The 23490-nt window shown below is 32.4% G+C and overlaps 1 protein-coding gene across 31 annotated transcripts in view; it reads right to left on the reverse strand.

Annotated features, from left to right (window-relative positions):
- Positions 1-23490, reverse strand: part of LOC127728081 (maltase-glucoamylase-like) — a 48915-nt gene that overhangs the window by 21798 nt on the left and 3627 nt on the right. The window contains exons 2-16 of one of the 31 annotated variants that reach the window (XM_052235288.1): positions 20374-20486; positions 19549-19674; positions 18654-18785; positions 17963-18100; positions 17017-17133; positions 15442-15568; positions 14564-14705; positions 11265-11398; positions 7579-7613; positions 6163-6279; positions 4833-4981; positions 3982-4066; positions 3089-3145; positions 2491-2615; positions 891-991 (exon numbers count right to left, since the gene is read on the reverse strand). In XM_052235288.1, coding sequence (XP_052091248.1) covers positions 891-991; positions 2491-2615; positions 3089-3145; positions 3982-4066; positions 4833-4981; positions 6163-6279; positions 7579-7613; positions 11265-11398; positions 14564-14705; positions 15442-15568; positions 17017-17133; positions 17963-18100; positions 18654-18785; positions 19549-19674; positions 20374-20463 — 1675 coding nt within the window. In that variant the 5' untranslated portion in view covers positions 20464-20486. The other 30 variants (XM_052235405.1, XM_052235452.1, XM_052235443.1 and 27 more) reach the window with 30 other exon arrangements.

Consider the following 23490-nt stretch of genomic DNA (forward strand, 5'->3'; position numbering starts at 1 on the left):
ATATTTTTCAAAATGTTATCAAATATAATGATCACAAAGTTTGTTTGCAAGCCACAGGTTATGCAAAAATTTCATTAAACATATTTTTAAGGATTATACATGGAGAAAGCACTGTTATCTGACAAGAAAGAAAACTAAATGATAGAATATTGAAATAAAATATAAGATGATAGCCCAGAAAAATGCTTTCAGAAAATAAAATACAACTGAGGTGACTGTACTCAATTTCTTCAAATAATAAATAAATTTACAGTACATACCTTTGAAAAAGAAATTATCAGAGTTATCTCCACTTATAAAAAACAAAATTGTTGAAGTTTAGAATGAAACAAACAAACAAAATCTGTAATTGTTAAAACAAGCTTTTACCTACGATAAAATTACATAAATTTATTGAAATGATAGATATAAGAAGATGTGGTATGAGTGCCAATGAGATAACTCTCCATCCAAGTCACAATTTAAAAAAAAGTAAACCATTATAGGTCAAAGTACGGTCTTCAACACGGAGCCCCGGCCCACACCGAACAGTAAGCTATAAAGGGCCCCAAAAACTACCAGTGTAAAACTACAAATATTACTGAAATGATAGGCTTACAAATTAATTGCATTTCTGTGTCAAAATTTACTACTTTCTGCTGCTTAATCATTTGATTGTGAAAGACTCCCATACCATTTTAAGCCTCAGTTTGTAAGTTTACAGAAACTATCCAAGAAAAAATTTTGTAAATAGAAAATGCCTTATTTAATCTCCTGGTGTTCTCCCTGAATAACTACATCTAAAATAGATAAAATATAGGACTGAAGTTTTACTGTTAAAATAAGAATATTATGACTGAAATTTTGATAAACTTTCATGATTTTCCAGAAAATAAACAAGTCTACACTACCTATTGAGTCTCCATCGTCCCAGAAAAGTTCTCCTTCTGCCTGACCACCTTTATCATCATCATTGTCTAATGCTACTAAAACATGTAGTGGATTCTTACGACTAAAAAATAAGTACACTATATCATCAATAACTTTATTTGTAAAAAAAAAAAGAGTATTGTGAGAGTTGTGAGCTGAGCTCAAATAATTTACAAGGTTGCATAACACAAAACATAAATAAAATGATGACTTATGAGTCAAGCTCAAAAAGGTTGTAGTTTTGACAAAGTTTACAATGGCAAGATAAGCTAAAAAAAAACTATTAACGCTATGTTCACCTAAATGCAAAATTGACTTTTTAATTAGCTTGATATCTGTTTATCAGAATGCTTTAATAAATGCTTCTAAAACTATTTCCTACACTCAATACATTCTGAAATTCAGAATTAAACGGAAATACTCTTACTCATTTGGGACAACAGAGAGCATCTACAAATAACACATCATTATAAAATTGTTTTGAACATTATTTGAAATGTGTAACCAAAAAAAAAAAATTGGGATAGTGTCCACATGTGGACACAGATGATGACCCCGTTGCATATCATATAGATATAAAGGGACATAACTGAAGAACGGTAAAAGTGACGCTACCCAAATTTGAACTTGATCTGAGTTTTGTGAAAAAAAGCATTGTGTGTAAGTCTCATAACATTTGGTTGAGGCTAACTTAAGTAGAGAACAGAAACTAAAAATTCAGAAATTTTTTTTTTGTAAACATAACTCTAGAATGGTTGTGTATAAGTTTTATAACATTTGGTTGAGACAAACTAAAGTTAGAGAACGGAAACAAAAAATTCAGCAATTTTTATGTTTGTAAAGGGACATAACTCAAGAATGGTAAAAGTTTCGCCACCAAATTTCGTACTTAATCTGTATTATGTAGTAATAAGCATTGTGTACAAGTTTCATAACATTTGGTTGAGGCAAACTAAAGTAAGAAAACGGAAACAAAAAATTTGTACTTGATCTTAGTTTTGTGGTAATGAATATTGTGTATAGGTTTCTTATGTTTGGTTGGGGCAAACTTAAGTTACAGAATGGAAACTAAAAATTTTGCAATCTTTCGATTTATAAAGGGGCATAACTCAATAATGGTTAAAGTGACACTACCCAAATTCAACTTGATCTGTGTTTTATCAGTGGAAGTCAAAATTAAACATTGCATTGTATAAAGCATTGATTGTAGTTGATTCAATTATATGATTCAACTATAATCATGGACAAAGGAAGATAACTCCAATTTTAAAAATTACTTGATATTTAGAAGAAAATAAAAATTTTGCAATTTTTCCATTTATAAAGGGGCATAACTCTAGAACGGTTAAAGTGACGCCACCAAAATTCACACTTGATCTGTGTTTTGTGGTAATAAGCATTGTGTATAAGTTTCATGGTTGAGGCAAACTCAAGTTAGAGAATGGAAACCAATTTTGGGACGTACGTACGTACGTACAGACTGACAAGGGTAAAACTTAATGCCCCCACCGCTACGGCGGGGGCATAAAAATCATATGACATTTCTGTATTTGAAATGAATAAAGCTTGATATGTTCTTACCTGTATGTAGTATTTCTGGCTGGTTCTTGCATGGGAAGGATACTGCCACCACGTACATCTAACTGAATATTTGTATCTGGACCAACTGGCATCTTCACAGGTGTTGGAACATCTGTATACCAACCCTGTACATCATGCAATAAATATAATTTTATCATTTTTCCTTTCTGGAAGTTACTTACATAATATATATATTCCAATTAATACTTAAAACATGCTCATGTAAATTTTCAAACAGAAAATTAGACAATAAACATTTCATAGCATGGAAGTTTAAATGCACTCTCCTCGTAATAATCAAATCATATAATAAGACCAAGCTAACACAGTTGATCTTGTCTTTGTACCTCATAAATCATTTAATCCTCTTGTTATTGTAATTAAATGTTGATTTTAACCAATTGCCCTTTAGTTTGAATGGATAGATAGAGACATGCATACCACTGACACACAGTTCATTTACATTATTTCTCATCCCTGGCTTCATTATAAGGGGATTAAAATGTAAAAAGTTGCACATTGAATTTACTTACAGCAGTCAATGTAATTGTTTGAATATCAAAATTCTATTGACTGATAATTCTATGACAGTACATACCGTGTGTAAATCATACCATCTTCCTGCTGGATGATAATAACTCAGTTCTGTTTGATTCTGTAAACCATCAATAAAAGCATTTACTACTCAATCTAAATGGTACTCTATACTACTTTACACATATCCTTTTGTTTCCTGAACATCTGATAAAAAATAGTTTTCCTAAGTTAAAAGTGGTGGAGTCCATATTTTATATGAGACTCCATTAATACCGTGATGATTAAAAAACACAATAAAACAAATGGATTAAAATGACAAAATAAACTAAAGATTTTCTGAACTTAACCAAATCTCACAAAAGCGGGGGCACAGTATACAAAAGATGGAAATCAAAAGCATATGAGCTTCAAGGAGAGGCTACCTGATGTACAAAATATTCATAATGTAGATGGCTTTATAGTTGTGCTTTACACTCATTGGTTTCTTTGTGATACTTGACATTTCTTTTTGGCCATGGAGTTCTGTTTTTATGGGACATATGATTTTTATATTACACCTTTGATATCTTCTCTCTTTTTTGGAGGTCGTGGGATTGAACCTGGCCGGGTCAAACCAAAGACTTTAAAATTGGTATTTGCTGCTTCTCCACTAAGCACATGGCATTAAGGAGTAACAGCAAAGACTGGACGGCTCAGAGTCAGAATAATGTGTAGGATGGGTAGGATGACATGTCTTGCTGCGGACTGTTACCTTGTGAACGAGCATGTGTAAAAAAACCAGCTCAGCGTGTCAGTCTAGTACAAAGCAGGGTCAATATTCATATTACATTAACATGTTCTTGTCCTGAATATGCATATTAATTTGCTGCTGGAAGTTAAGCAGCTATCCATCATCATCATCTCTCTTTTTTGTAATAGTGCTACTACATATTTATACATCTATTTTGAACTTACCTCATATAATATTGGTGAAATCAACAATGAAGACCCCCAAAGGAACTGCTCATCAATAGACAAAGCTTTGGAGTCGTTAGGAAATCTATAATAATAAGAGAAGACGCCTCATAAGATTTAAGTAAAACATAGAAAACTAGATACTTAAAGCATATGATATGTATCTGACATGACTTTTTTTCAATTTTGATCTTACCAAATGCTAAACTGAATGAAAAAGAAATATTATATATAACAGTGTATTCCAAATAGTTTTCTGTAGTATTCTGCAATATAAAACCCATTGTTTAACTTATCATGTAAGTTCTGTGATAAATGACAAACAGTTTAAAAATGGGTTTGGCAATTGAAAAGCCAATCAAATTAACTCTCACTACTAATCCCAATCAGAAGGTGTCTACTAATAACAAATCTTAATGCTAAGTTAACAGTATGTTTAGAATACAAACACGCAAAATCAACAAGGATTTTAGACTTTGGAATAACTTTTTCTTGAAGTGTATTTGAAAATTATTGTCAATATATAAACAAGCTAAATTCAAACAAAGTTTTCTTCAACAACTGTCATGGTTCCTCACTTGGTTCTGACACTTGCTTAACTTGTGTATATTTAACAAATAATACATGTTATTGAGGGCAACATGACAGTCTATTGACCAGATGGTCATCTCCCAAAATGTCTAAAGAACAAAGTTTCAATTCTTTCCATAGAATTTTTTGGGAAATGACCAAAACATATTTAATATTCAAAATCATTTGTAAAGTTTCAGTTAATTCTCTATGATGTGCATGCTAGCTACCCTTTGCCTGATTCTTAAATTAGGTTTGGAATGAATCATTGAAATACATACTCATGATGAAGTGGTCTGGCTACAGTATGACCATCAACATGAGCTCTGTGGAATAAGGTATAAAGATATGGCAGTAACCAGTATCTGTCTTCTAGGGCAATTCTAGAGGCATTAGCCACCTCCTCACCGAATACTCCTGGATCTTGTTGCTACAAATATATAAACCTTCTTGAAACTAAGTATCATATCATGTCTTCACCAGGATAATGACAATGATCACTCTTAACATGACATTAATTCACAAAAGGTCCAGAATATTCTCTTTTATTTCTGAGTTTATTAATCATGACAGATCTCTTATTCAATGAAACTTTATTTTTGAATAAAAATGTGTGTTTTGAATAATGTGATCTTCGTCATATTTTACTAAATAATGAAAGAGATTTTTATCCAATTTAACATCAATAAATATGAGCCAGTGGAAAAATTTTCATAGGGATTGCATTACTTTATTTTCATAAAAGCCTTCAAAGGAGTAAGTTCAAGAAGGGTTAAAATTGGCCCTAAGAATTCGATGTTTAATTAATCTGGCCAAAAAACTACAAATTTCATATTGAAATAGTTATGATAAAACTATTAGTTCAAAATAACTTCTTTTTGGCACATCACATTAAAAATGATGAAGAAATGACCCCTAAATTATGCATTATTAATGTTGTAGCGTCAATTTTGGTCAATTCTCAATAATTCTTAACAGTTTTTAACATAGTTTACTTTGGGTGCCATCCCTAATCCAGAAAGTTTTTGTGTCTAGGGATTTCAATATCATCCTAGGCAACTTTTGCTACAAACATTTTGGATCCTAGGTTGGGGCCAAGGGTATTCTCAAGTTTTTATGTCAAAAAAATGCACAAAATCATTGCTTTTTTGACAATATATCCAAAATGTGCTGACTTTGAAACCTAGAATGTATTCTGATGAAGAGATTTGTTTATTATAACCTAGTTGTAAAGCTTTTGAAATAGATCCATTCAAAAACCAAATTATGGCCATTTTGAGATTTTATGATAAAGTTGAATTTCAAGGCCATATTTGACCTAATGTGTACCTTGTCCATTTTTAGGCAATTATTTTCGCAAAATACTGAATTCCTTATGTGTTGTTTCAGAATTAAATTGGGAGGTATGACTGATTGTTGCTTTTTTAATGTTAATTAGCAAATATGTCATGAATGTTCAGGATGAGAACAAATTAACAATAGGTACACTAAGTAGGGACTGGGATCGACAATATCAACCAGGACGATGGGCTGAAAATTTGGATTATAAATGACATAGATATAATTTTGGTGTATTTCGCATTAAATGTCAATAAATCATAGCAAACATACAATATTCCCTATTCCATTGTGGTTTCTTGAGAAAGGATAAAAAGCTCCAAGTTGCATCCATCTCTTACACAGCTGGGATTCTGTATTGCCAAAAAATCCACATATATCTGCTCCTATCTGAAGAAAACACAAGGACATTTTAACAACATGGCAAAAAACACAATAGAACTTTCTTTCTTTACATTTGAATAATACAAAATTTTAAAAATTCTGTATGTGTGTTTTCTCACCAAGACTGTTGCAGCTTCAGGCTTACCCAAGTCGGTCTTTTTGAACTGGGCCAAATCACTATTTTTTCATAAAATTCCCTTCACAATTTAAAACAAAAATGTAATTGCATCACCGTACTTGCTATATTATGCATTAAACAGGAAAAACAAGTGAAACTTTGAGCTACTGCTCACTGATGATACCCCCGCCCAAATACTTGACGGTTAACAGGAAGTTGTTGAGTGATGAATCTGAAAACGCATCACACGGTATAGCTGACTTATATAAACCCTGAAACCAAATTTCAGAAATCCTTGTAGTGTAGTTCCTGAGAAAGATGCGACAAAAAATATTCATGGGACGGACGGACGGATGGAGGGATGGATGGACAGATGGATGGATGGATGGATGCACGGACGGACAGACAGAGGTAAAACAGTATACCCCCACTTTTTTTAAAGCAGGGGTATAATTAATATTAGAAGGTGTATGAACAAGTACAGTGTCCTCACAAAGGTGCAAAAATCTTGAGAACACAATGGAAAAAAGAGGAGTAATTGTGCTATCACCATAAAAAAGGAGTTGTGGTCTAATTGTCAATGGGAAAACTATCCACCAGAGACCAAAGGACATAGATGTAAACAACTTTATGGCACTGTACGGCCTTCATTTATAAGCAAAACCATAGTAAGCTATAAAAGGCTCTGGCATATTAAATGTGAAATAATAAAAAGAGAAAACCAAAGGCTTAATTTATGCTAGACACTCAATAAACACTTCAGCCACTTAACATCGGACAGTTGTATAGCATCACTATGTAGGAACAAATTATAATAATCAGTTCAAAAAGACTCAACTCATCAGATCAGCAAGAACCACACATCAGACTTATTAAATGATACAACATCAATGAACAACTTCAAACTGAGCATAATTCTATTTTAAAACATCTTTTTTTCTTTAAGGCTTCATAAAGTCTCCTGAATATTCAATAAGTTTAGTAATTTTAGCTCAATAATACTCCAAAAACTATTAAAATAGAGACATTTGAGGTCCTTAAAAAAACTGAACTATTTATTCCATAACTTATCAGACAAATCTTGAAAATAAAAAGCCATGTCCTCATTATAAAAATGATTACTATGGTTATTTTTCTAAAATATACATATTTTATTCTTATAATTATTTTTCTTTTGTAATACTTACATATGGTATTCCAAATAAGTTGAACTCTAGCATTCCTATATAAGAAATGAATATACTTAATATAATTATGGACAATATCGTCAAAGTGTCAAACATCTGAAAAATGTTTTATTGTAAAAAAACTTTATATATAATGGCCTTTCTCGACAATTTAAAAACATGATCATTTTCTAAATCTTAATTCTGAAATAATGAACATCTCAGTCATGTGTACAAACATTTAACTTTAGCCAAATACAATTTTTTTTCAATTAAAAACTGTAAAAAGAGATAAAAGATAAATAATGTGCCTTATATGCAAATTTTCAAAAATAAATGGAGAATGTGTCCATGGGACATAGAAGAAGCACCCACTTGCATACAACGTTATAAAGAGGCATAATACTCAAGAATGGTAAAAGCGACACCACCCAAATTCGACCTTGATCTGAATTTTGTGGTTATAAGAATTGTGTATATGTTTCATAACATTTGGTTGAGGCAAACTGAAGTTACAGAACGGAAACCAAAAATTCAGTAATTTTTCCATATATAAAGGGACATAACTCCAGAACGGTACAAGTGATGCCATCCAAATTCGAACTTGATCTGTAAAATTGAGAATGGAAATGGGGAATGTGTCAAAGAGACAACAACCCGACCATAGAGCAGACAACAGCCAAAGGACATCAATGGGTCTTCAATGCAGCGAGAAAATCCCGCACCCGCAGGCGTCCTTCAGCTGGCCCCTAAACAAATATATATACTAGTTCAGTGATAATGGACGTCATACTAAACTCCAAATTATACACAAGAAACTAAAATTAAAAATGATACAAGACTAACAAAGGCCAGAGGCTCCTGACTTGGGACAGGCGCAAAAATGCGGCGGGGTTAAACATGTTTTTTGAGATATCAACCCTCCCCCTATACCTCTAGCCAATGTAGAAAAAACAAACGTACAACAGTACGCACAGTAAAACTCAGTTTAAGAGAAGTCCGAGTCCGATGTCAGAATAGGAAACAAAAGAAAATAAACAAAATGACAATAATACATAAATGAACAAAGGACTTCTAGCAGTTACTGACATGCCAGCTCCAGACCTCAATTAAACTGATTGAAAGATTATGTCTTCATCATATGAAAATCAAGTACAATCCCTCCCATTAGGGGTTTAGTATCATACCATCATAAAATATATGAGAAGAACATAACCCGTATCATGCCAACAACTGGTTTTAGAATAAATGTGTTTAATTCTGATGCAAAGACCCTATAAGTGAATCAATATTAAAGCCAAAATATGCAATCTTTAATGACCTGACAACAGTATCGTAACTATATCCCTTCTTAATAAGTCTGTTTAAAGGTTTTGTTAGCTTTTGAGGTGAATACGGACATTTTTGTGCTTTGTAAAGAATATTACCAAAATTCGTAAGAGTTCCACGGAACCCAGTGTCTCGCCTACTTTTGCTGTTAATCGCAGGCTCAACAAAAATGAGGAAAAAAAATCAATAAAAATACTCCTTTAGATACTATCTTTTGATTGTAAGAAGCTTCTGTCAAAGTTTGGTATAAATCCTGGATAGTTTATGAATCTAATAAATGTTTTAAAAAGTTTAACTGCAGACTGTATTTAATATTAACAGAAAGAAAAACTAAGTCCATTTATAAGTAAAATACGGATAAACAGGTACAAATTTTAACAAAATTTCCTTCTAGATACTAGCTTTTGATCATAAACAAGCTTCTGTCCAAATTTGGTACAAATTCAGAATAGTTTAAGAAAGTTATTAAAATTTTAAAAACTTTAAACAGAGTGAAAATATTATTTCCTGGCAGAAAAACTAAGTCCATTTATAAGTAAAATACGGAAAAAATGAATTTTTTTTTTTAACAAATTTACTTCTGGATACTATCTTATGATCATAAACAAGCTTCTGTCCAAGTTTGGTAGAAATCCAGGATAGTTTAAGAAAGTTATTAAAATTTTAAAAATTTTAACCACAGAGTGAATGTATTGTTTCCTGGCAGAAAAACTAAGTCCATTTATAAGTAAAATACGGAAAAAATGAAATTTTTTTTTAACAAATTTACTTCTGGATACTATCTTATGATCATAAACAAGCTTCTGTCCAAGTTTGGTACAAGTCCAGGATAGTTTAAGAAAGTTATTAAAATTTTAAAAACTTTAACCACAGAGTGAATGTAATGTTTCCTGGCAGAAAAACTAAGTCCATTTACAAGTAAAATACGGAAAAACAGGAATTTTATTTTTACAAAATTTACTTCTGGATACTATCTTATGATCATATACAAGCTTCTGTCCAAGTTTGGTAGAAATCCAGGATAGTTTAAGAAAGTTATTAAAATTTCAAAAACTTTAACCACAGAGTGAATATTTGTGGACGCCGCCGCCGCCGACGACGACACCGACGTCGACAGAATGTAGGATCGCTATGTCTCGCTTTTTCGACTAAAGTCGAAGGCTCGACAATAAAAGATTGTATGTGAAATACCCGAACGTATAAGATATCTGCATGTTGAGTTATATTTACGAATAATGTCCTTATACCGATGATAAAATTTAGTAAATGTTTTGACTAGTTTATGATATCGAAAACCCTGGTGTAATAATTTTTCAGTAATACATAAATTTCTCTCGCTAAAATCTAATACGTTGTTACATACACGAGCGAATCGTACAAGTTGAGATATATAAACACCATAAGATGGTGACAAGGGAACATCACCATCTAAAAATGGATAATTAACGATAGGAAATGAAAAATCATCTCTTTTATCATAAATTTTTGTATTAAGCTTCCCGTTAATGATATAGATATCAAGATCGAGGAAAGGACAGTGGTCATTGTTAGTATTAGCTTTATTTAAAGTAAGTTCAACAGGATAAATTTCTTTAGTATACATACTGAAGTCGTCATTATTGAGAGCCAATATATCATCCAAATATCTAAAAGTATTGTTAAATTTTTGTATCAGATGTTGTTTCGATGGGTCTTTGCTGATTTTAGTCATAAATTGTAACTCATAACAATACAAAAACAGGTCCGCAATAAGTGGTGCACAGTTAGTCCCCATTGGAATTCCGATAACTTGACGATATACGGAATCTCCAAAGCGAACAAAAATGTTATCAAGTAAAAATTCAAGGGCAGATATAGTATCAAAGCATGTCCAATTGACATAGCTCTTTTGTTTGTTGCTACTAAAAAATGACCTAAAAGAGTTTGAACATATGTATTCGCATTCCGACTTTTTAAATGCCCATTAATTAGGTGTGTGAATTTTTTCTTAATAAGAATATGAGGCAAAGTGGTATATAGGTGTTTTGTTATAATAAGCATTGTGTATAAGTTTCATAACATTTGGTTGAGGCAAACTTAATTTAGAGAATGAAAACCAATTTTGGGACGTATGTACGTCTGGATAGACGTACATTCGGACAGACAGACGTACAGACAATGGTAACAAATAATATAAGTTCAGAACAACAAAATCCTAATGATATATCAAAGGTAGGAATAAGCTCACATATCCTGCAAACTATGGTGTTTCATCTTGAAAACAGTAAGAGGATTTCTAAGGGCAAAATATCACGGTGGATGGAATTGAAACACAATGCCCTTTGACTTACAGTGTTTGGGGCATAATTAATGTACAACTTTTAGCAAGTTTAACTCACCAATAATTGATTCTCTCAGATGAGACCATTTACTATCATTATCTCCTAACCAATGACCTATATACTTCCCACTTCCTGGAAATGTTGACCTAGATAACACCATACTCCTCTCACCAGTTGCTTTTCTTGTAGCCCTGTAAACAAATAATCACTCAACAACTTTGGAAGCTAATTTCTCTCTATGACCATGCAAGACCCACTTGGGTAGTAAAGGTCCTTAAACACCCCAGTAGTAATACGAATTTCTTCTGTACTGACCAATCCGGTTTAGGTTTAATAATTACTAATTATATGTTTAGCTGCTTTAAGATTAAAAAAATGTACTGATTTATCAAACTAAAGTTTTATATTGACTATTTACACATCCAGTGTTTTAGATCGCTAAGAATGTGTATACAGTTTGTATCTTTATTCACTCAACCTCTGAATAAGTCTAAAAATAGTCAAGAAAAGTTAGAACAAAGGATACAAATGGTTCTTCAAACAAATTATCTACAGACTGTGTACAATTAACCTATAGCTAACTTACTGAAGTGCAGGTAGTGACTGACTCCAGACATAAAGACTGTGTACAATTAACCTATAGCTAACTTACTGAAGTGTAGGTAGTGACTGACTCCAGACATAAAGACTGTGTACAATTAACCTATAGCTAACTTACTGAAGTGTAGGTAGTGACTGACTCCAGCCATAAAGACTGTGTACAATTTACCTATAGCTAACTTACTGAAGTGCAGGTAGTGACTGACTCCAGACATAAAGACTGTGTACAATTAACCTATAGCTAACTTACTGAAGTGTAGGTAGTGACTGACTCCAGACATAAAGACTGTGTACAATTTACCTATAGCTAACTTACTGAAGTGTAGGTAGTGACTGACTCCAGCCATAAAGACTGTGTACAATTAACCTATAGCTAACTTACTGAAGTGTATGTAGTGACTGACTCCAGCCATAAAGACTGTGTACAATTAACCTATAGCTAACTTACTGAAGTGTAGGTAGTGACTGACTCCAGCCATAAAGACTGTGTACAATTAACCTATAGCTAACTTACTGAAGTGTAGGTAGTGACTGACTCCAGACATAAAGACTGTGTACAATTAACCTATAGCTAACTTACTGAAGTGTAGGTAGTGACTGACTCCAGCCATAAAGACTGTGTACAATTAACCTATAGCTAACTTACTGAAGTGTAGGTAGTGACTGACTCCAGCCATAAAGACTGTGTACAATTAACCTATAGCTAACTTACTGAAGTGTAGGTAGTGACTGACTCCAGCCATAAAGACTGTGTACAATTAACCTATAGCTAACTTACTGAAGTGTAGGTAGTGACTGACTCCAGCCATAAAGACTGTGTACAATTAACCTATAGCTAACTTACTGAAGTGTAGGTAGTGACTGACTCCAGACATAAAGACCGTACAATTAACCTATAGCTAACTTACTGAAGTGTAGATAGTGACTGACTCCAGCCATAAAGACTGTGTACAATTAACCTATAGCTAACTTACTGAAGTGTAGGTAGTGACTGACTCCAGCCATAAAGGCTGTGTACAATTAACCTATAGCCAACTTACTGAAGTGTAGATAGTGACTGACTCCAGACATAAAGACTGTGTACAATTAACCTATAGCTAACTTACTGAAGTGTAGATAGTGACTTACTCCACCCATAAAGGCTGTGTACAATTAACCTATAGCCAACTTACTGAAGTGTAGATAGTGACTGACTCCAGCCATAAAGACTGTGTACAATTAACCTATGGCTAACTTACTGAAGTGTAGGTAGTGACTGACTCCAGCCATAAAGGCTGTGTACAATTAACCTATAGCCAACTTACTGAAGTGTAGGTAGTGACTGACTCCAGCCATAAAGACTGTGTACAATTAACCTATGGCTAACTTACTGAAGTGCAGGTAGTGACTGACTCCAGCCATAAAGACTGTGTACAATTAACCTATAGCTAACTTACTGAAGTGTATGTAGTGACTGACTCCAGCCATAAAGACTGTGTACAATTAACCTATAGCTAACTTACTGAAGTGTAGGTAGTGACTGACTCCAGCCATAAAGACTGTGTACAATTAACCTATAGCTAACTTACTGAAGTGTAGGTAGTGACTGACTCCAGCCATAAAGACTGTGTACAATTAACCTATGGCTAACTTACTGAAGTGTAGGTAGTGACTGACTCCAGCCATAAAGGCTGTGTACAATTAACCTATAGCCAACTTACTGAAGTGTAGGTAGTGACTGACTCCAGCCATAAAGACTGTGTACAATTAACCTATGGCTAACTTACTGAAGTGCAGGTAGTGACTGACTCCAGCCATAAAGACTGTGTACAATTAACCTATAGCTAACTTACTGAAGTGTATGTAGTGACTGACTCCAGCCATAAAGACTGTGTACAATTAGCCTATAGCTAACTTACTGAAGTGTAGGTAGTGACTGACTCCAGCCATAAAGACTGTGTACAATTAACCTATAGCTAACTTACTGAAGTGTAGGTAGTGACTGACTCCAGACATAAAGACTGTGTACAATTAACCTATAGCTAACTTACTGAAGTGTAGGTAGTGACTGACTCCAGCCATAAAGACTGTGTACAATTAACCTATAGCTAACTTACTGAAGTGTAGGTAGTGACTGACTCCAGCCATAAAGACTGTGTACAATTAACCTATAGCTAACTTACTGAAGTGTAGGTAGTGACTGACTCCAGCCATAAAGACTGTGTACAATTAACCTATAGCTAACTTACTGAAGTGTAGGTAGTGACTGACTCCAGCCATAAAGACTGTGTACAATTAACCTATAGCTAACTTACTGAAGTGTAGGTAGTGACTGACTCCAGCCATAAAGACTGTGTACAATTTACCTATAGCCAACTTACTGAAGTGTAGGTAGTGACTGACTCCAGCCATAAAGACTGTGTACAATTTACCTATAGCTAACTTACTGAAGTGTAGGTAGTGACTGACTCCAGCCATAAAGACTGTGTACAATTAACCTATAGCTAACTTACTGAAGTGTAGGTAGTGACTGACTCCAGCCATAAAGACTGTGTACAATTTACCTATAGCCAACTTACTGAAGTGTAGGTAGTGACTGACTCCAGCCATAAAGACTGTGTACAATTTACCTATAGCTAACTTACTAAAGTGTAGGTAGTGACTGACTCCAGCCATAAAGACTGTGTACAATTAACCTATGGCTTACTTACTGAAGTGTAGGTAGTGACTGACTCCAGCCATAAAGACTGTGTACAATTAACCTATAGCTAACTTACTGAAGTGTAGGTAGTGACTGACTCCAGCCATAAAGACTGTGTACATTGTATTGTAGAAGGTCATTACTGTCACCTTGCCTTGCCACCATACAAAGAGTCTTGTCAGAAATCTTAGCTTTCTCACCAAAAACATATGCTGCCTCTAAAAAAAAAGAAATATGTTCAGTCATTTCAAGGCTATGAAACACTGTAAAAACGAAAGTTTAAAACTTATTTAAATTATATTGTTTTATTGAAGTATGTATATTAAAATAATAAAAATCAAATTCTACATACAATGATTATAAAATCATCATATTGAAACTTTTCATAGAACATTAACTTTGGAGCCTTCTAAGGAAAAATTGTGAAAAAGAATCATTTCTGTGTTTTTTCAAATGTTATGCAAAATTTCTTACCAAAACATTTAATGGCATCAGAAAAAATCATCTTCTTTGCCAAACATTATTTCTTAAATGACATCCAAAACAAAAAAATAATCATCTTTTATTGTTAAACAAAATCTGACAGAATTTTTTTTAACAAGAAACAATCAAAAATAATTTCTTCATAAGCACATCTAATAAGAAATTAACATTTATGAGCAAGACCAAGGAGCAGGGATCATTATCATGCATGCAACTGAGATACATGGACACTGATGCCACAGTGCACCAAATATCAGTAATGTACCATAAGTCATAGAAATGAAAATAATCAACAAACTTTACATTAGGTCTTTTCAACAAATGTGCCTTTAATAAAATGGCAAAACTTTTTCTTCACTTTGTAATATTTGTCACAGGCAAGGTTAAAAAACCAAACAATCAATCTAAATTTTAGTGTCAATTATGAGATGCAGTATATTACATTTTATGCCAGTTATGAATTATATTTACTCGTTTTGTAAGGTGGATCATCAAAATCACCATGAGGACATTTCAGACTCCATTCATAAGTTGCATTCTGTGGCCAGTTCCATGGTTTATCCTCATTAGTTCCAAAATTTGCAGGTTCATTCATATCCTGAAGAAAAAGAATTATTTGGGATAAATGTCAATCTAAAAAACTTCTTTGAAACATATCTAACTAATAATTCAATATACCCCCTTCTTATGATATCACATGACCAATTATTGAATTTTAGCAATAAGATAAATTTGTTTTATAGGTTTGATAGCCCTCCTCTCATGATTTCTTCATTAATTAAATGACATTAATAAAATTGTCATCTGTTGAGGCCCTAAAAGGCAGTCTTAAATTTTGGCTACTCGTCTATTTTTCAAATGAAATACCTGTTTAGGAGCAGACCGGCAAAATCTAAAAATCTAGCTTATTTATATAACAGAACTAGTTAGTTTGTTTAATGTATATAAAAAAAAACTTCAAATAATCAAATTGCACTGGTAATTTGTACAAATTTTCAACAGGTCAACAATAAAATTCATAAGGGGTTCCGTGGAACCCTGTGTCTCGCCTACGATTGCTGCTTTCAGTGTAAAAGTGTAATGATGACTTCAAAAGTGAGTCCATTTATCACTAAAATACAGAATTCAAAAAAAAAATTCACAAATTTTCTCTTTAGATGCCATTTCTTGGTCTTAAAGATTAGCTTCTGTCCAAGTCTCATAACAATCCATGAAGGTTAACAAACTTATCATGTCAAAACAATTTAATCCCAGACTGTCTGTAAATGTTAACTGTAAAAAAACTATGTCAATCTATCAGACAAATACTGAAAATGAAAATATATTTTCAAAAGCTTGCTTTAGACATTATCTCTTAATCATAAAAAAGTTTCGTAAAATTCTATGAAGGTTTGACAAAGTATTTGATGTGTAACAAACTTTAACTCCATACTACATCTACTTGTTAAATGTAAAAAAAAACTAAGTCCATTTATTTGTAAAATACAGGAAAATGAAAATAAATATTTTCAAAATTTTGCTCTGGATACTGTATTTCCGTCATTAACAAGCTTGTGTCCAAATTTCATCAAATTCCATGTAGGTTTGACAAATTTATTGATGACTGAAAAACTTTATCCTCAGACTGAATCTAATATCAAATGTGAAAAAAACTAAGCCCATTTATCAGTAAAATACTGAAAAATGAAAATAAATATTTCAAAATTTTGCTCTGGATACAGTATTTTGGTCATAAACAAACTTCTGTCCGAATTTCATAAAATTCCATGAAGGTTTGACAAAGTTATCGATGTCTAAAAAAACTTTAACCACAGACTGAACCTAAATGTTGATGCCCCCGATGGCATCTAGGATCGCTATGTATCGCTTTCGCGACATAAATGTTGCAGGCTCAACAAAAATGTCACTGTCACTGTCACATATATTTCAACCTTATTAAGACATCCTTTGCAGGGATACAAAATAGTCTGCACAATGGAATTTAAAAGGCTGACATTTCATTTTTGCAATAGTTATTTATTTCAATAGATAAAAAATTTCACTTACTATCCATATAGCATCAAAAGAAAGATTTTGTCTGTGTTTCACAATCAAGTCTATCCATAATTCTTTTGTCTGGTTTTTAAAGAAATCTGGGAATACCACTTTTCCTTCTGGCCAAACCTAAAATATAGATAAAATGAGTGGAAAAATGGGATTCTTAGAAATCTATCTGACTGCAATAACAGAGGTTAGTAAACTACCATTCCCTTTTTAAGATTTTCTAAATGCCTTTTGTAAGAAAATGTATCCGTGTCTAAAAAAAAAATAGAAACTCAACCACAGCACATAAAATTAAAACATTTAAATAATTGTTTTAAGGAAAGCAAGACACTACAATAACTTTAGGTATCATTTTTTTAAATTCTCAAAAGTTTGTTATTGCTACAGGTTTTTTTGATAGTTAAAATCAAAATTCTCAGACCTTTGGTAAACCTAAGATAAGATAAAGTTACCAAGCAATTTTGATAACAAAAAATTTACAGCTAACAGTTTTTTTTACACATTTATAGGCAATCAAATCAACTTGAAAGAAAAGTTATTAACAGAAATGAAGAAAAGCAGTCCAAAGGTCATGTGACAGCAGCCCAAAACATAATAAAACCAAAAAGGCATCAAGAGTTTAAGAACACTATATTCAACAATAGTCAAGAGTCAGGTCAAACAGTGAATATATTTAACAGTGACTACAGAAGATTTGCCATAAACACTTAGTACCATGTAGGACAAAAGCATTTTAGTATTTTTATAAAACTACTGACAAGGTTCCTGAGCATTGACAGGAACAACAGCTTGTGACAGGGTTCACATAGCTTTTTTTATTTTAAATAAATTATCTTCCTCTTTTAACTGGATCAGTGGAATAGCAAAAGGTATAGAGAAAACAAAGATGATGCAAAACACTACTGCTATAATTTCAACACTGAATCAGAAAGCAACCAGTTTATCTTACATATCCTAGCATAGCACCATCTCCATCTTTGTAGTCCTCTACACCTTGTAGTTCCTGTGGCCACATCACAGCACCAGATATATCCTTCAGTCTGTCGTATGGCTCATATCCTGAAGTGTTTGTAATAAAACAAGGATCCTGTCAAAAAAATAAAAAATACAATTAATTCAAATATCTTGCAAATGTCAGTTGGTGTTTACTTGTTCATTTTTATTCGGCTTTTCTTCTTCAAGTTTCTTCAGTGTTATAAGATTCTGTTACAGTATATCTTAACAAACTAAGGTTTCTAATTAACAAATTATCTTATAAATAAAAAGTAATACAGCACACTCATAATGCTTATTTTTGTAACCTCAAAAATCCTATACTGAAATCAATTTCAGGATCAACCTTGGTGAGCTGAAATGCAGTATCCTTTCACATTAAAATGTTCTGTGAATGTGCATATCTTCATTTCCAAGATTCTGGTATTCAATGTGATCCTTTTAACTATCTTATTTTTAATTAAATTAAAAATATCAGAGGAAATTTTTTCAATGTAAAATTATATAGCCACATTTATACTGAGATGCCATTTTAAAAAAACATTTACATTATTGCATAACATAATGATTGATATTATGTTAATTTAATTCTTTATTTACTTTTTTACTTTGTTTAACACTTATATTGGACTAAATACAATACTAACAAGTATGATAATTGTATGCATGCCTTCTGCTTGTAGTTGTTTGAAGTAGGTATTAAGCCCTCCAAACTTTTCTTGGTCAATGGTAAAATCCATCTGTTTGTCCATGTGGTCAATATCTGCATACTGGACATCCTGTAGGAATGAAGTAAAAAAAAATAGATGCAGAAGCAATAATCCATGCAAATCTATAACCAGTTGTTCCCAGACTTTAGATCATATTTCAAAGCTTAACCATTGCTGCTTATTAGTAAATTTGTACATCAGATTTATTTTTGCATGCACACTCATTACTATCTACTATGTGTCCAATGAAACAATATCATTCCTAAAACTTGTTCCTGATTAGATCTGAATATCAATGCAAAACTGGATGTGATTTCTTTTTCAGAACATCCACCGTCCAACACTGGACAATCTGGTCAAGACTTATAGAATGCACTGCTCCTAGTAGGTGGATATATAAAATATAAAGGGTTGTTAAATATATCTGTATCATCATCCACCCGTTACAAAATAGAATTGAAGAGAGACTATGAAACGGGGAATATGTCAAAGAGACAACAACCTGACCAAAGAGCATACCATGCATCCTACAAAGTGCTGTTGTTAAATGGTCACATACCTATGTAGTTATACATGGGTTCCTTTTGAATAAAATAGTAAGGGCAACGTGATCCAGTTATTGCATGAACTAAATTAACATAAAATACTTATCTATCAACTAGAACTCAATCCAAACTCTTAGATTAATAGATGGACTGGATCTTGAAGCCAAACTTGAATGGAACAAGTAATCAAACATAATACTAGGATCATCACAGAAGGTATACTGATTACATTATTCTCAACATGAACTTAATGTGGTCTTATAAATCCGTGTATTAATAATACTTACATGTGGAATGTTATATGTTTTTGTGTTTTCAACAGCTGTTTCTATATCTTTCAAGTTTTTGTATCCATAACGACAAAGCTGGAAACCAAGGGCCCAGTATGGAGGCATAAATGGTCTTCCAATTAACTATCAAATACAAAAATCCTTATATAAAATTATCCTGTACTGAAATGTGTTTCAAAAAGTATATACTGAGTACCAATAGAAACACAACACCTACATGTATTTTCGTTTCAATAAAAAATTAATCTCAACAGATCTTCTTTGGAAGTTGACAAAGCATTGTAGGATTTTTCAGATCTTAGGATACATGCATAGAGAATATTTTAAATGATTTTCAGATTCTAACATTAAAAAATTCCATTTTTTTCTCCTCAAAAATTGAAGTTTGTACTTTTGATGAAATAAATGCAGATAAAAAATTATAATAAGAATCTAATAACCTTAGCATTTGGTCCAGTGTGATCAAATTTTAATGACCATCTGTGCTTTTGATCCCTATGAGACTTTTTGAACATTTCTTAACTGAAAAAAGTTAATGTAGACTACAAAAACTGCCATTATATATAGTCAACAGTGCTGAAAATGGCATTAAACACCAAAAATCAATCAATCAATCAATCCTAGTAGGAGTAACAAAGTCAACAAATTTCCTATATCGAAGACATGTTTTACAAACTGGTCTCTCCAAAAGTTTTATCAGGAATAGAATAAAAATAAGTCTCTAATAAATATTTAATCTGACATAAATGCATAAAAATGATTACACATAAATACAAAAGTTATCACAAGGCCAGTCCTATTTCTAATTACTTTTGATAATACCTCTGTGTATTGCTGTATAACATTTTCAGGTGATGGTCCCATGAAAACATATACATCTAGGATTCCTCCAATTGTTCTGTATGTTAACATTGGTAATGGTGTGAAGGAATATTCTGTATTTAAAGAGAAAAAAATGTTATAAACATTGTGGCTTAAAAGAGTTTAGTTACCTTACAGCAAACTTGAAGGGTTCACTGGGGAATAGTAATAAAATGATTACCTTGCTAGTCTCCAATCCAGTAGTAAAACTCATGCTAAAAAGGGACATCTGTTTTCCTGGGCAGGATGCATAAATATGCAGTCACATTCCGTTCAAATGGGCATGTTAATCTTATGTAGATGTAGTGTGACATTCTTTGCATAACATTTTGAGGGGTGCAGAGGTAGCCTGTTGAATTGTAAATATTCTGCCCATATCCAAAATATACTCTTTCCAGTGGCAATCTAAATCATCCCTGTCAAACTACTTAATAAATTTGTTGGTATCCTTTTCTCTCCTCCTGAATATGCATGAAATATTTGCCACTGGACAGTAACCAAACAATAATTTATTGATCACTTTACAGCAAGTAACTGACAAAACTTATATTATCATGTGTACATGTCTAGGTCCTGTCAGTGCAAAATCATTTCAAATGACCTCTCTAGTGCAAAACAAATATCGGTAAAGCTTAATCAAAGAATTAATTGTCCAAACATTCATAAAACTGTCAAGTAATTTTTTTGGGGTCTTAAATCAATATGGCATTGTAAATGTCTGGTGATACATCTATGAGGAAGCAATATTACATAACAAACTCCCTGAACATAAGCTTAAGTAACAAACGACAGTCCTTATCTCCACTTATAAGTATCCTTCTGCACAGCGAACAATTCATTCATAACACTTGTATTCAATCCATGTTAACATATCTTGCATAATATACAACTTTCTGTATGAGGTTATCTTTTTTCTGTAACTTATATCTAAGGCCAAAAAAATATAGTTGTTTCCCTTCCCTTCTACCTACCGTGAATTTTAATGGCTACCCCAACACATTTTATGGACAGTTCTTGTGAAGCGTCCAGAACATTTCCACATATAGTCTATGTAAAAATTTATGAAAAATAAGATCATTTTTCCTACCTATCTACCATATTTTTTATCTAACATGAGGCAATGGAAACAAGCATATATTTTTCAGGGCCTTACTCCATAATGGATACTTTTATGATACCTTTGTCAATAAATTATCAATACTAAAGTTCCTTGTCTTGTATAAACATAAATCCTTTAATCTAATTTTCAAACTGTCTCTCTAATATTTAATATAAAACTGATTCATACTGGTACATATTCTCAACCCAATAGATTTTGAGCTTATGATAAGACTGACTTTAATCATCATTGGGAATATTTCCCATGAGAATTTTACTTTTTAACTCATTTATAAATAATTGGAGAATGTGTCCATGGGACACAGATTATACCCCCACTTGTGAATAATTTTATAAAGGGACATAACTCAAGAACAGTTAAAGTGACACCACCCAAATTCCAACTTGACCTGAGTTTTATGGTAATAAGCATTGTGTTTAAGTTTCATAACATTTGGTTGAGGCAAACTTAAGTTAGAGAACGGAAACAAAAAATTCAGCAATTTTTCCATTTGTAAAGGGGCATAACTCTAGAACAGTAAAAGTGACGCCACCCAAATACAAACTGGATCTGTGTTTTGTGGTAATAAGCATTGTGAATAAATTTCACAGCATATGGTTGAGACAAGCTCTAAGTTAGAGAACGGAAACCAATTTCGGGACATACAGACGGACAAAGGGTAACACTAGAATGGTAAAAGTGATGCCACCCAAATTTGATTTTTGTTTTGTGGTAATAAGCATTACATATAAGCTTCATTAAAAATCTAAAAACAGATATAGATTTGGCATATCAAAGAACCCCAATAATTCAATTTTTGATGAATTCAAACAAAGTTTAATTTTGGACCCTTTTGACCTCAATATGAACCAACTTGATAGCAGGCCCACAAATAAAAAATCAAAATACATGGTTATATTCAGCATATCAAAGAAGCCCATATACTCAATTTTTGTTGAAATCAAACAAAGTTTAATTTTGGACCAACTTGAAAACTAGGCCAAAAATCTAAAATCTAAATACATGTTTAGATTCAGCATATCAAAGAACCCCAAGAATTCAATTTTTGTTGAAATCAAACAAAGTTTAATTTTGGACCCCAACTTGGACCAACTTGATAGCAGGCCCACAAATAAAAAATCAAAATACATGGTTATATTCAGCATATCAAAGAAGCCCATATACTCAATTTTTGTTGAAATCAAACAAAGTTTAATTGTGGACCAACTTGAAAACTAGGCCAAAAATCTAAAATCTAAATACATGTTTAGATTCAGCATATCAAAGAACCCCAAGAATTCAATTTTTGTTGAAATCAAACAAAGTTTAATTTTGGACCCCAACTTGGACCAACTTGAAAACTGGGCCCATAATCAAAAATCTAAACACATGTTTAGATTCAGCATATCAAAGAACCCCAAGAATTCAATTTTTGTTAAAATCAAACTAAGTTTAATTTTGGACCCTTTGGACCTTAATGTAGACCAATTTAAAAAACAGGACCCAAAATTAAAAATCTAAATACACGGTTAGATTTGGCATATCAAAGAACCCCAATAATTCAATTTTTGATGAAATCAAAAGAAGTTTAATTTTGGACCCTTTTGACCTCAATATGAACCAATTTGATAGTGGGGTCCACAAATAAAAAATCTAAATACATGGTTAGATTCAGCATATCAAAGAACCCCATATATTCAATTTTTGTTGAAATCAAAAAAAGTTAAATTTTGGACCCCAACTTGGACCAACTTGAAAACTGGGCCCATAATCAAAAATCTAAACACATGTTTAGATTCATCATATCAAAGAACCCCAAGAATTCAATTTTTGTTAAAATCAAACTAAGTTTAATTTTGGACCCTTTGGACCTTAATGTAAACCAATTTAAAAAACGGGACCCAAAATTAAAAATCTAAAAACACGGTTAGATTTGGCATATCAAAGAACCCCAATAATTCAATTTTTGATGAAATCAA

This window comes from Mytilus californianus, unplaced genomic scaffold (assembly GCF_021869535.1).
Source record: "Mytilus californianus isolate M0D057914Y unplaced genomic scaffold, xbMytCali1.0.p SCAF_1, whole genome shotgun sequence".
NCBI classification, from domain to species: Eukaryota; Metazoa; Mollusca; class Bivalvia; order Mytilida; family Mytilidae; genus Mytilus; species Mytilus californianus.